The sequence below is a fragment of the Heptranchias perlo genome, chromosome 9 (assembly GCF_035084215.1).
Source record: "Heptranchias perlo isolate sHepPer1 chromosome 9, sHepPer1.hap1, whole genome shotgun sequence".
In the NCBI taxonomy this organism is placed as follows: domain Eukaryota; kingdom Metazoa; phylum Chordata; class Chondrichthyes; order Hexanchiformes; family Hexanchidae; genus Heptranchias; species Heptranchias perlo.
In genome coordinates, this window is record NC_090333.1 from 53,152,982 (window position 1) to 53,166,944 (window position 13,963).

The window sequence follows — 13,963 nt, forward strand, 5'->3', positions numbered from 1 at the left end:
GTCATACCTAGCTCAAAGCTGGATAGTTGTGGTTGTTATCTCAGCCCCGGGACATCGCTTCAGGGCAGCATCCTAGGCCCAACTATTTTTAGCTGCTTCATCAATGACCTTCCCTCCATCACAAGATCAAAAGTGGGGCTGTTTGCTGATGAATGCACTGTATTTAGCTCCATTCACAATTCCTCAGACGATGAAGCAGTCCATGTCCGCCTGTAGCAAGACCTGGACAACATTCAGGTTTGGGCTGATAACATTCATGCCACACAAGTGCCAGGAAATGGCCATCTCCAATAATAGAGAGCCTAACCACCTTCCCTTGACATTCAGTGGCATTAACATCACTGAGTCTCCAACCATCAACATCCTGGGGGTCACCATCACCAGAAACTCAACTGGATCAGTCACATAAATGCCATGGCTACCAGAGCAGCTCAGAGGCTGGGTATTCCATGGCGAGTGACTCACCTCCTGACTTCCCAAATCCCCTCCATTACCTACAACGCACAAGTCAGAAGTGATGGAATACTCTCCACTTGCTTGGATGGGTGAAACTGCAAGAACAGTCAAAGCTGCACACCATCCAGGACAAAGCAATCTGCATGATCAACACCTCATCCACCAACCTAAAAATCCACCCCTTCACCACCGGCGTACAGTGGCTGCAGTGCTTACTATCTCAAGGATGCTCTGCTGCAACTTGCCAAGGCTTTTTCGGCAGCACCTCCCAAACCTGCGACCGTCAATACCTAGAAGGACAAGGGCAGCAGGTGCATGGGAACACTATCACCTGCAGCTTCCCCTCCTAGCCACACACCATCCCAACTTGGACCCATATTGCAATTCCTTCATTACCACTGGGTCAAAATTTTGGAACTCCATACCTAACAGCATTGTGGGAGCAGCTTCACCACATGGACTGCAGCAATTCAAGAAGGTGGTGACAGGCCACTAGGAATGGGCAATATATGCTGGTCTTGCCAGCGACGTCCACATCCCGAGAATGAATAAAGAACAAAAATACTTAAAATGTGATAACACATTATACATTCCAGAATTAATAAGAAAACATTTTGGATGTGTGCAAAAATCCCAAGTACAGGAAAATGCTTACTGTGCACCCTTTTTAGTGAACTTTTTATTGGAATACTAATTGTTTAAAGAAATGCTTCAGATATGTGGCCTTACATTTAATTTATTTGTAGAAAAAATCCTTTAAAATTTTTCTCAGGTTAAAAATGGAATGTAACAGATTTCCACTGTTTTTGTAGTTTCCAAGACTAAGGTAATAAAACCTAACATTTGGGTGTTCAATCTTTTCATCCAACTCCACCTCATGCTCATTACCTTCACTGAAGCAATTGGTGAGGATTTTGACCGGAGCTGAAGTTGAAACATGCAGTTTGAGTGCCACATCTTGATAATTACACAGCAGCTTATATTGGGTGATCAGCTGCTGCATGGTAACAATTGATGTTAATATTTTAAAAAAGATTTCCCTTTTCTTTTAAAAAAAACACTTAAGGAGCATTATAGTCATTCAGCCACATAGCTGTACGTTTGTTTTAGGTGTATTGAAAAGCAGCAAGCCTTGAAATGAACAAAAACATTGGTTTTGAGTGTTTAAAAGATTGTGTTTTATTTCTGGATTGATTAAAACTTGTTTTTACTAAGTGAAAGACAGGCAAACTTTAAATGAGGTGTATGGATAAGAGGGCTTATTCAGCAGACAGACTGCTCTTTTTGAAAAGTGACCCCGTCGGCACATAAATCTCCTCACCATCTATGAGTCTCAATGTAAAGTTACGCTTTCTCGTATTCAATTAGTGGATTGCAGAAATCAAACGTGTTTCATTAGTTTTAAATCTGGCTATTTTGATACCTGGTACTGAAATTAAGTACAAAATGTTGGGCTTATGTAGTGTTAAATGAGGACCAGAATAAAGTAAATTGACAGGACAAAGAGAATTATTCTTCCTTCCTAAGTTCATGAGCTGTCAATGAGTGCATGGAGTTATGGAGTCCCTTATAATACACATGGAATCTTCAATATCCGTTTGTAAGAATGCAGAGAATGGAAATCTGTATCTCTTCTGTTTAGAACAGCAATCAAACAATTAAACTGTTAATGATTTTTAATTTGGAAAGTTTAGTTATGCATAAAGGAAATCCACAAGTCTATTTTTAAGATGCACAAATGGTCTTAGGATTTAAGGAGCTTAAATTTGGTCTCGCCTAGTTTTTTTTTGTAGTGGTGGATCCTCATTTGAATTCAGCAGCTTCACAGAGGAAAATGACTTCACATGAACTAATCTTAAAGATATACAATTCAAACAATTTCCTGCAATAAAAAATGAATTTGCACCGAACAGAATCTATACCAAGATGATATATTTATTTTTGCATTCATACAATTCAAATGACAAACATATTTGGGGATATGTATTTCTCGCAACCCCAATCTCTCCAATCGGGTTTCTGCCCTTGCCACAGCACTGAAATGGCCCTAATCAAAGCCACAAATGTCATCCTCTGTGATCAAGGCGCACCATCCCTCCTCATTCTTCTCAACCTCACTACAGCCTTTAACACGGTGGACCACATCATCCTCCTCCAATGCCGCGCCTTCGATGACCAGCTGAGTGGGGCTGCCCTTGCCTGATTCGACTCTTATCTATAAAGTTGTAGCCAGAGAATCACCTCCAATAGCTTCTCTTCCTGCCTCTGCACTGTTACCTCTGGAGTCCCCCAAGGATCTATCCTTGGCCTCCTCCTATTTCTCATCTACATGCTGTCCCTCAGCAACATCATCCGAAAACACAGTCAAGTTCCACATGTACTCTGACAACACCAAGTTCTACCTCACCACCACCTCTCTCAACACCTCCACTGTCTCTGAGCTGTCAGGTTGCTTGTCTGACATCCAGTACTGGATGAGCCACAATTTCTTCCAAACTAACATTGGGAAGGCCAAAACCATTGTCTTTGGCCTCTGCCGCAAACTCTGTTCCCTCCGATTCCGACCCCCTCCCTGGCCTCTGTCTCAGGCTGAACCAGACTGTTTGCAATCTTGGCATCCTATATTTGACCCTAAGCTAAGCTTCTGACCCTATAACCTCTCCATCACATAGATCACTTATTTCCACCTCTGTAATATCTCAGCTGCCTCAGCCCATCTGCTGCTGAAACCCTCATCCATGATTTTGTTACCTCCAGACTATTCCAATGCACTCCTAGCTGCCCTCCCATCTTCCACCCTCCATAAACTTGAGCTGATTCAAACTCTGCTGCTGCTATCATCCTAACTCGCACAAAGTCCAGCTTACCTATCACCCCTGTGCTCGCTGACCTACATTGGCTCGTGGTCCATCAACAACCTGATTTTAAAATTCTCATCCTCATGTTCAAATCCCTCCATGGTCTCATCCCTTCCTATCTCTGTGGCCTCCTCCAACCCTACAACCCTCCAAGAACTCTGTGTTCCTCCAACTTTGGCCTCTTGTGCAATCCCCCACTCCCTTTGTCCCATCTTTGAAGGCTGTGTCTTCAGTCGTATAGGCCCTAAGCTCTGGAATTCCTTCCTCAAAGCTCATCTTCTCTCCATCTCTCTCTCCTCCTTTAAGACCCTCCTTAAAACCTACCTCTTTAACCAAGCTTTCAGTCACCCATCCTAATATCTCCTCCTTGGGCTTGATGTCAATTTTAGTCTGATTATGCTCCAATGAAGCACCATGGGACATTTTCCAACTTTAAAGGTGCTATATAAAATCAAGTCGTTATGTGAATAATATAAGACCAGCATTTACAGATGTAAATAGCACACTGTAACATGCACTGTATTAATAATCAGAGTGATTTAAATCTACAGTTATCTGTCTTACAATGACAATTTGCTTAATTTCTAGGCGAACGGAGCAGCTTTTGGATTCTTATTGGGAATTCTTCAGCTTTATCCATTTTCTGTGGAATACAGGAATACAATCTGTAGCCATGGTAGCAAATTTATCGAGGTGCAAGATGAAATCCAGTTATGGATTACGCTTGTCTTAACAGAAAGTGGTGTGGTGCTGACGTGAGACCCAATATTACATTTTGATGCTGTTTTGAAGGCAACGTGGAAAGTTCACAAGGTGTTGCTGTTGCAGCATTTTAGCGGTATTTCCACTTAATTGTGTCTGAGTCAATGCTGCAAAAAGTATTGAAAATTTGCTCAGCATTTGGCTAGTGTAACATTTATGATTGGTTAAATTAACACTTCACTTGCCAAGAAGAATTGGAAAAAGAGGGTGGTCAAGAGCAATGTGGGTACTTAAAAACTGTTAATGGTAATGTTGTAAATGAAAATAAGGAAATGGTGGACATGTTAACTAATTACTTTGTGTCAGTATTTACAGTGGAGGAAGAGGATAGCATGCCGGATACCCCACGGAAACTAATTTTGAATCAGGGACGGGGACTCACCATAATTAACATAAACAAATTAACAGTAGTGAAGAACATAATGGCATTAAAGAATGACAGGTCTCCAGTACCAGATGGTTTCCATGCCAGGGTTTTAAAGGAAGTAGGTGAGAACATTGCAGGTGCCCTAACTATAATCTTCCAAAATTCTCTCGATTCAGGAACCATTCCTTTAGATTGGAAAATTGCACATGTCACTCCACTATTTATGAACGGTGAGAGAGGGAAACCAGGGAATGATAGACCAGTCAGCCTAACATCTGTTGTCAGGAAATTACTAGAGTCTATAATGAAGGAAAGAGTGACTTAATACCTTGAAAATTTTCAGCTGATCAGAGAGAGCCAGCATAGATTTGTTAAGGGTAGGTCATGCCTGACCAACTTGATTGAATTTTTTGAAGAGGTGACTAAAGTAGTGGACGGAAGAATGTTTAAGGATGCTGTTTATATGGACTTCCAGAAGGCATTTGATAAAGTCCCTCATAAGAGACTGTTAGCTAAAGTTGGAGCTTATGGAATTGAGGGCAAATTAATGACCTGGTTAGGAAATTGGCTGAGCGGCAGGAGACAGATTAGGGATAATGGGCTGGTACTCAAATTGGCAGGATGTGACAAGTGGTGTCCCACAGGGATCTGTGTTGGGGCCTCAACTATTTACTGTATTTATTAACGACTTAGATGATGGGATAGAGAGCCATATATCCAAGTTTGTTGATAACACAAAGATAGGCAGCATTGTAAGCAGTGTAGGTGGAAGCATAAAATTAGAGATATTAATAGATTAAATGAATGGGCAAAACTGTGGCAAATGGATTTCAATGAAGGCAAGTGTGAGGTCATTCACTTTGGACCTAAAAAGGACAGATCAGAGTACTTTCTAAATGGTGAAAAGCTTGAAACACTGGAGGTCCAAAGAGACTTAGGTGTCCATGTACATAGGTCATTACAATGTCATGGACAGGTACAGAAAATAATCAAAAAGGCTTTCCTGTGAAAATAACGGGCTCATTGTTATTTCTGTGCAAATGGTAGAGCAACATCCGGTGACCACACGTGCAGTTAAACTTGGAAATCCGGAAGTTGCTGTACCAGATGCCTTGCTCCCCTGTAATCTGCGTGAGAATGACATCTCGATGGCTGGCTGTCCATTCAAATAAATGGAATGGCGTGAAGTTCCTCCACTGGATATGAATTAATCTCACCGAAAAAAGATACGTCAAGTCATTTTAAGTCTAAGCACCTTGTTAATGGCGTAGTAAGTCTTAATGACTGCCAAGCAACTTTTCTAGCACTGAAAATTAATCTTTACAAGTATGGAGTCTCATTCCTTCAGATTGTAATTGTTGGATTTTAAAAATAACTAACATTTAAAAAAAAATGTTTTGAACATTTTCTTTCTGTCTCTTTTATGTCTGACTCTTAATTTAATATCTCTTACCCTCTCTTTATTTCACTTTCTGTACCTGATTTGACATTGAATTCACTATTCTAATATACATTTTCTGGTTCAGTCTCTGAGTGGCTTATTAACATGCTTCAATCTAATTGGTTATGGGATACACAGTTGCTTGCCCTATTCACACATGTCCCAGATGCCCTGTAGAGGGTGCCGCATTGGATTGAGTGCCCGATGAGAGGAACTTGCTGTGAAAAAGCCCATGGAAAGTCTATGGACAAGTGCAAGTCAAATGAACGGCGGGTGCTGTCCGATGGCTGCTCACAGGAAAATCTGGCCCATTGTATTAACACTCCTGCACTACAGCACCTGTTATGTTTATGAGCAATGCGAAGCCCCTGGCCCTAACCTACAAACTGAAATTTTACCTGGGTGGTGTATTTCTTATCAGCTCTTCATCAACGTTTGAGTTCAACTGCAAGATTATAATAGCATTTTAGCTGGGACCAGGGAAAGCTGCTGTAACGGGAAGTGCGTGATGAGTTTGATGAATATCCTGCTTGTTTCATACATTCTGCACTTTTCTATTGTCAATAGAAAACTTTTTTCCACTGTTCCCTTGTTTCAATTCTTTGGGTTTGAAATCATAACTGATATTTATCATCAAACACAATGTATTTGTACGAAATGTCGCTGCTCGCTATGTGTCATAATATGAAATGCATTCCAGCTTGGTTTATCTTTAGGAAAAGGTGGCTTGCTAATGATTTGAGGGCGAATTGAAATGAGTAAATTTTTGATGCCATTTTGAAACAAGAAGTTCCAAAGGGTGATGCACTCAACATTACATTGTGTATAAATAGTTGCTACATATCTTCTGTACCCACTTTAGTGATCAGTAAGGTACTAATATATTTTTGTGCAGTGTATCATTTTAGGAAGCAGCACCTGAGTTCTTTTGGAGGGAAAAAACTAATGTCTTGAAAGTTTTAAATATGACCAAATGTTAGCATATTATGATTTAATATAGCTATTATTTATAAAACAAAATGACTATGTAAGCAGAGATCCCGTAAATCTGAAATTGCAAGTAATTTACTCCCATGTTACTAACCCATAGTACAATTTCAGAGGAAAAGTGTTGAATTTGGTAATGTAACTTATAAAGGCTACAAAAGGAACTAGAAAAACAAGCAAACAGACATTCCCTAATGAAGGGTCGTATACATACATTTATTAATGAGGTGGAGATGCCGGTGATGGACTGGGGTTGACAATTGTAAACAATTTTACAACACCAAGTTATAGTCCAGCAATTTTATTTTAAATTCACAAGCTTTCGGAGGCTTCCTCCTTCGTCAGGTAAATGTTCAGGAGCTCCTTGAAGCCTACGCATTTATACTTCACAGAACAATACATGGTGTTTACAGACTGCCCCTGCAACTGCCCGTTGCCAAGGCAATCACCGTGTTCAGACAGAGAGGTGTCACCTGCAGAACCCCCGAATACACATTCAACAAAAAAACAAACAGGAAAAAAAAACAGAGAGAGGCAGAAACATCCGGAAGGCAGAGAAAGCCAGCAAATGACCCATTATATTAAAAACAGATAACATTTGTTCGCTGGTGGGGTAACGTGTAGCGTGACATGAACCCAAGATCCCGGTTGAGGCCGTCCTCATGGGTGCGGAACTTGGCTATCAATTTCTGCTCGACGATTTTGCGTTGTCGTGTGTCTCGAAGGCCGCCTTGGAGTACGCTTACCCGAAGGTCGGTGGATGAATGTCCATGACTGCTGAAGTGTTCCCCGACTGGGAGGGAACCCTCCTGTTTGGCGATTGTTGCGCGGTGTCCGTTCATCCGTTGTCGCAGCGTCTGCATGGTCTCGCCAATGTACCATGCTCTGGGGCATCCTTTCCTGCAACGTATGAGGTAGACAACGTTGGCCGAGTCACAGGAGTATGAACCATGCACCTGGTGGGTGGTGTCCTCTCGTGTGATGGTGGTATCTGTGTCGATGATCTGGCATGTCTTGCAGAGGTTACCGTGGCAGGGTTGTGTGGTGTCGTGGACGCTGTTCTCTTGAAAGCTAGGTAATTTGCTGCGAACGATGGTCTGTTTGAGGTTGGGTGGCTGTTTAAAGGCGAGTAGTGGAGGTGTGGGGATGGCCATAGCGAGGTGTTTGTCCTCATTGATGACATGTTGAAGGCTGCGGAGAACATGGCGTAGTTTCTCCGCTCCGGGGAAGTACTGGACGACAAAGGGTACTCTGTTGGTTGCGTCCCGTGTTGGTCTCCTGAGGAGGTCTATGCGATTTTTTGCTGTGGCCCGTCGGAACTGTCGATCGATGAGTCGAGCGTCATATCCCGTTCTTACTAGGGCGTCTTTCAGCGTCTGTAGGTGTCCATCGCGTTCCTCCTCGTCTGAGCAGACCCTGTGTATTCGCAGGGCCTGTCCATAGGAGATGGCCTCTTTGACGTGGTTAGGGTGGAAGCTGGAAAAGTGGAGCATCGTGAGGTTGTCCGTGGGCTTGCGGTAGAGTGAGGTGCTGAGGTGCCCGTCTTTGATGGAGATTCGTGTGTCCAAGAAAGAAACTGATTCTGAGGAGTAGTCCATGGTGAGCTTGATGGTGGGATGGAACTTGTTGATGCTATCGTGTAGTCTCTTTAGTGATTCCTTGCCGTGGGTCCATAGAAAGAAAATGTCGTCGATGTATCTGGTGTATAGTGTTGGTTGGAGGTCCTGTGCAGTGAAGAAGTCCTGCTCGAACTTGTGCATGAAAATGTTGGCGTATTGGGGTGCGAATTTGGTCCCCATGGCTGTTCCGTGTGTTTGGGTAAAGAACTGGTTATCGAAGGTGAAGACATTGTGATCCAGGATGAAGCGGATGAGTTGTAGGATGGCTTCCGGAGATTATTAATGAGAACATTGGAACAGGAGTAGGCCATTTAGCCCCTCAAGCCTGTTCCACCATTCAGTTAGATCATGGCTGCTCTGTCTCTTAATTCCATTTACCAGCCTTGGTTCTGTAATCCTTAATACCCTTACCTAACAAAAAATCCATCAATCTCAGTTTTGAAATTTTCAATTGACCTAACCGCAACAGCTTTTTGGGAGAAGAGCGTTCCAGATTTCCACTACCCTTAGAGTGTAGAAGTGCTTTCTGACATCACCCCTGAACGTCCTAGCTCTAATTTTTAGGTTATACCCCTTTGTTCTGAACTCCTCCATCAGAGGAGGAGTCTATCTACCCTATCAAATTCTTTAATCATCTTAAACACCTCAATTAGATCACCCCTTGATCTTCTTTACTCAAGGGAATATAAGCCAAGTTTATGCAACCTGTCGTCATAATTTAACCCTTTTAGCCTGGTATCATTCTAGTAATTCTCTGCTGCACCCTCTCCAAGGCCAGTATACCCTTCCTGAGATGTGGTGCCTTGAATTGAACGCAGTACTCCAGATGCGACTACTGGGGTACAACATTCCCATTTACATTACGCAAACACTGACAAAGACTGCATCATTCATCTTAATATATTACAGGTTAAATTTGAAGTGCAGTGATTATACCCAGATATAATCTTTTAACGAGGATGTCGCCACTCATCAACCAAATGTCAGCCATGAAATCCTTCTGGGGTGCCCAGAACTGAATGCAGTATTTCAATACTATGAGTAACATAAGTAAACAGGAATCAAAGTTTGGTTAAAAACACACCATTTACAATGAACAGTTTTAGAAAATAATTTTTCAAATTCTTTTACTATGCTTATCTTGAAAAGTGTTCGGAAAAGGAAAAAGTCTGAGATTTTGATGTGGGTGACATTATCTTTTCTATTTCAGGAACTGAAAACCATAGACAAATAGTGATGTGTATTCTGTACCATGTCACTATGGATGACCGCTTCAAATCCATGTTTGCCTACACTGATTGCATCCCACAGGTAAAAAATATCTGCATAACCAACTAAATGAGTCTTTAATTTGGCACTTTCTCTGCAGGAAAATGGATAATGTCACTACCAAAATATACATCTGGATCATTTAGAAAATGTGGCTATAGGTAGATATATTCATACTTTATGTGAGAGTGATTTATGTGGATTTCTTCCAGATCTACTTGCTGTTTATGGTGCACTCTTACCTAACATGTGTAAACAATTTTACAACACCAAGTTATAGTCCAGCAATTTTATTTTAAATTCACAAGCTTTCGGAGGCTTCCCCCTTCGTCAGGTGAACGATGTGAAACATGTGGGTTAAGTTACTAATTTGCTGAACACCTCAGTTCTGTCCGGAAGTGTGACCGGAGCTCCCTGTGGCTCACCACTTTAACTTCCCCTCTAGCTTTAGCCACCTACACAAGGTTCAGGAGCAGTATCTTATCTTTTGCCTGGACGCTCTGGAGCGCATTGGTCTGGACATTGACTTTATTAACTTCAGACCTTAGTTATATCCTCTGTTTTCTTTACAATAGAGGGTGCTGGTGATGTGGGGCAGATCAGTCAGCATCTGGGAGGAAGGGAGGCAGGTAAATGTTAGGGCGTAGACTGTTCATCAGAGCACCATGTTGGCGGCTGGGTCTGCGCTCATTTCTTTTCTTTTCGGTACTGCTGGACCCACTCTGTGTTGTCAGCATTTTCTATGTTCATTTCAGACCTCTGCATTTGCAGGTTTTTTTTTCAGTTTTCTTCATTTTCACATAATAAATGCCGGCCTCGCCAGCGATGCCCACATCCCATGAACGAATAAAAAAAAATTAAGCACTTTGTAGGCCGTGTAACTGTTAACTCCCTCTCTGGAGTATACTGTTGTTACCCTACTTTTCCTTTTTCTTAACTTTACTTGAATGCCAATTTATCATTTACTTTTCAGTTCTGGCGTAGGGTATACACCTGAAACATTAACTTGTTCTTTCTCTTTACAGGCGCATACTAACTTGCTGTATATTTCCAGCAGTTTTTGTTGAGGAAACCAGTTTGGGGGGGGGGGGAATAGCTTGCAGAAATGTTAGAAAATTTAATGGAAAGTCATATTTTTATGGTGTGTCTTTGGCCCTTTTTAGATTGTGTGTGCATCTGCCCCAAAACTAGCTGAGGACTTGAGTATATCGTTTCCAACCATGCATTTTTCTGCTTTTTTTTCTATGTGATAAACTAGGAAAAGTGAACAAATCTGTGCAATTGTTATTTCTAGCGATGTAATTCTAAATAGGCAGCTGTGGCCTCATCAATTTCTTTCCAGCTTTCCACCTGAAGAAAGCTTCAGGTGACTTAGTATTATTGCAGAAACATCTCCACCATCACTTTGGGCTCCCTCATGATTGATCTGCCAGTAAATATTTAAGTGCCTCAGTGAGCATTTTAAAAATAACTCAAAATTTCTCTTATTCATGGGGGGAATTCTTAATTTTCCACAATGAGAAAGCAACCTTTTGGGGACCCACTTTGTTGGACCTCCCTGCTGGAAAAGACTGGCTCAGGTGACTTGGGCGGTGTGTTCATCTTCGGGCACTGCTCTCTACCAGGCTAATTTCTTACCAGAAAAAGTTTCTTTACAGTCATTGTGGTGGAGGGGAGGAGATATGTATTAACGGTGGCTGCAGTGTGTACCATCTACAAAATGCTCTGCAGCAATTCACCAAGGCTTCTTCGACAGCACCTCCCAAACCCTCGACCTCTACCACCGAGAAGGACAAGGACAAGGGCAGCAGGCACATGGGAACAACACCACCTGCAAGTTCCCCTCCAAGTCACACATCACCCTGACTTGAAAATATATTGCCGTTCCTTCGTCGTCGCTGGGTCAAAATCCTGGAACTCCCTACCTAACAGCTCTGTGGGAGAACCTTCACCACACTGACTGCAGCGGTTCAAGAAGGCGGCTCACCACCAACTTCTCAAGGGCAATTAGGGATGGGCAATAAATGCTGGCCTTGCCCGCGATGCCCACATCCCATGAATGAATTTTTAAAAAATCCCTAGTATTCTTTTAAATTTGCATTTTTAAAATAACGCATATAACTTCTTCAAGAATCCTGAGAAATCCAGCATACACCTTTTTGATAGTAATAAGACCACCCCCCCAACTTTTTCACAAGTGAGTGCGAAGATCACGAGAGGACACTATCATACAGGTTTTACATTTCACTGTTCAGGGTGACCACTGCAACATGAGCAGTGCTGCAAAATCTGTATTCCGTTGTGTCCAGTCATGCATATTATTAACATTAATTGGGATTTGGGCCTAAATCTTCCAGGGCGATGCAGAATTCACTGTTAGTAGTAAAACTAACACTTAAAAACAAACAGGTTTACCCAGAAGTGTGACAGCCGTTTGTGCTGTTAAAGGACCAGTCCGATTGAAACAATTATTAATATCACAAGTTTATAAATTTTGATTAGTGGTTTAAAATAAATTTCGATTAATTTTATATTTAATCCTTGCAGAGAGATGTACAGTGAAGTCCTGGATAGTTGTAAAAGGAATGAAGTGACCGCACCTTTTTTCTTGCAATTTGAATTTCCCAATTTCTCTTGTCCTCTCCTGAAGATGCTGGGGTACATTCCAACACTGTTGGTTATCCTCTATACCTCACTCTAAGATCTGAGACCCTCAGATGTACGCTGGTGATCACTAGTAATTAAATACCCCACTAAGACTCCAAGGACTCAATCATTGCCCAATAATTTGACTCAAGATTATATTGGTAAAGTCCAGTATACAGAATTTTTATTGAGAGCAAAGCACATAATCATATTACACTATACTGTTTATAATCATGCAAACAGTAATTAACAGTCAATCAGGCATTATACTACCCATCCAGATGACTTTAGTGATCGACTGGACAGCCAGGCTCCGCGTCCCTCCCGCCACACGAGGTTAGCCCTAAGGCAGCATTGGTCCCTCGATGTTGAGTGGCTTAGATCTCTCCCGACTGTGATTCTGATCGCGGACGGGGCTATCTTTATACCCGGTTTCCCGGTGTGTACATGCAGCCCTTCACGTGGGCTAGTGCCCACCGTCTTGCACTGCCTCATTTGTGGCTGGCCAGGATGTAAGTTGTTTGCCCAGCTTCTCAAATTCAACTGACCGCAGCAACTGATATCCCTTTGTTCCTTATCTCGAGGCAGCCATACTAAATTTGTTACTGTCTCAAGACTGCTGCCTTGATTGTTGTTCATTGTCTTGAGGTAGCTGTACTAAATTCACTGCTGTCTCAAGGCTGCTGCCTCGATTGTTGTTCATTGTCTTGAGGTAGCTGTACTAAATTCATTGCTGTCTCAAGGCTCCTGCCTCGATTAGCCTCTTTAACTTAATTAAACATTTTAACCTATTCATCCTCATCCCACAGTCTTAAGCTTTAATATATATGTTAAAAGACCCCCTTTACCCCTTACGGTAATATGTGTTAAAAGACTCCTTTTACGCTTACTTACATCACGCGAGAAGCAATTTGTCTTTTGAGTCCAGACAGTGAGTGTTCGCAGGGTATTGGCTGTGGGAGAGGGAGAAGCAGTCACAGCCGAGCCCAATCCTGTCCTCACCTAACGCAAGGACGTGCACATTTACTTGGGGAATTCACTAGATAGCAATCGGGAGTGATTTTTCCTCTCTAGCTCAGAGGGACTGAAGCTGATGGTAGGACACCACGGCCACTCCACCTGTTATCAGCTAACTTATACGAAAGAAGTTTCAATGCAGAAACAGACCGTTTGGCCCAACCAGTCCCTGTCAGCTGACCTAGCACAGATAGGAAATCAAATTTGGATCCTTCTGTTCTTTTTCTCAGTTACATGCTTTATTAACTGACTCATGAGCAGTGCTACAGCTAACCTTTTATTAATCCTGGCAGGAATATTAATTAGTGTTAAGAATTTATTTTCAACCAAATATCATTAGTTCTAGCATAAGTGAATGTGTTTACGTATACATCATTTGTATTTGGTGTAAAGGAGAAACAAGGTAGTTGGTGTTGTCGATTATAGTGTGCATAAGGGGAATCAAAGCTCCAGAAATTGCCAAAGAAAGTCCTCTTAACTCTGATTGCAAGGGATCCACAGAATTACAGGCATTTGTTTATTTATCAGAATCAATCAAAAT

The 13,963-nt window shown here is 42.0% G+C and overlaps 1 protein-coding gene across 3 annotated transcripts in view; it reads left to right on the forward strand.

Moving 5' to 3' along the window:
- kifap3a (kinesin-associated protein 3a) overlaps nt 1–13,963 on the forward strand; it is a 181,056-nt gene that overhangs the window by 68,992 nt on the left and 98,101 nt on the right. For all 3 annotated transcript variants that reach the window (XM_067990449.1, XM_067990448.1, XM_067990447.1), the window contains exon 11: nt 9,701–9,801. In XM_067990449.1, coding sequence (XP_067846550.1) covers nt 9,701–9,801 — 101 coding nt within the window. The remainder of the gene's footprint in view (nt 1–9,700; nt 9,802–13,963) is intronic.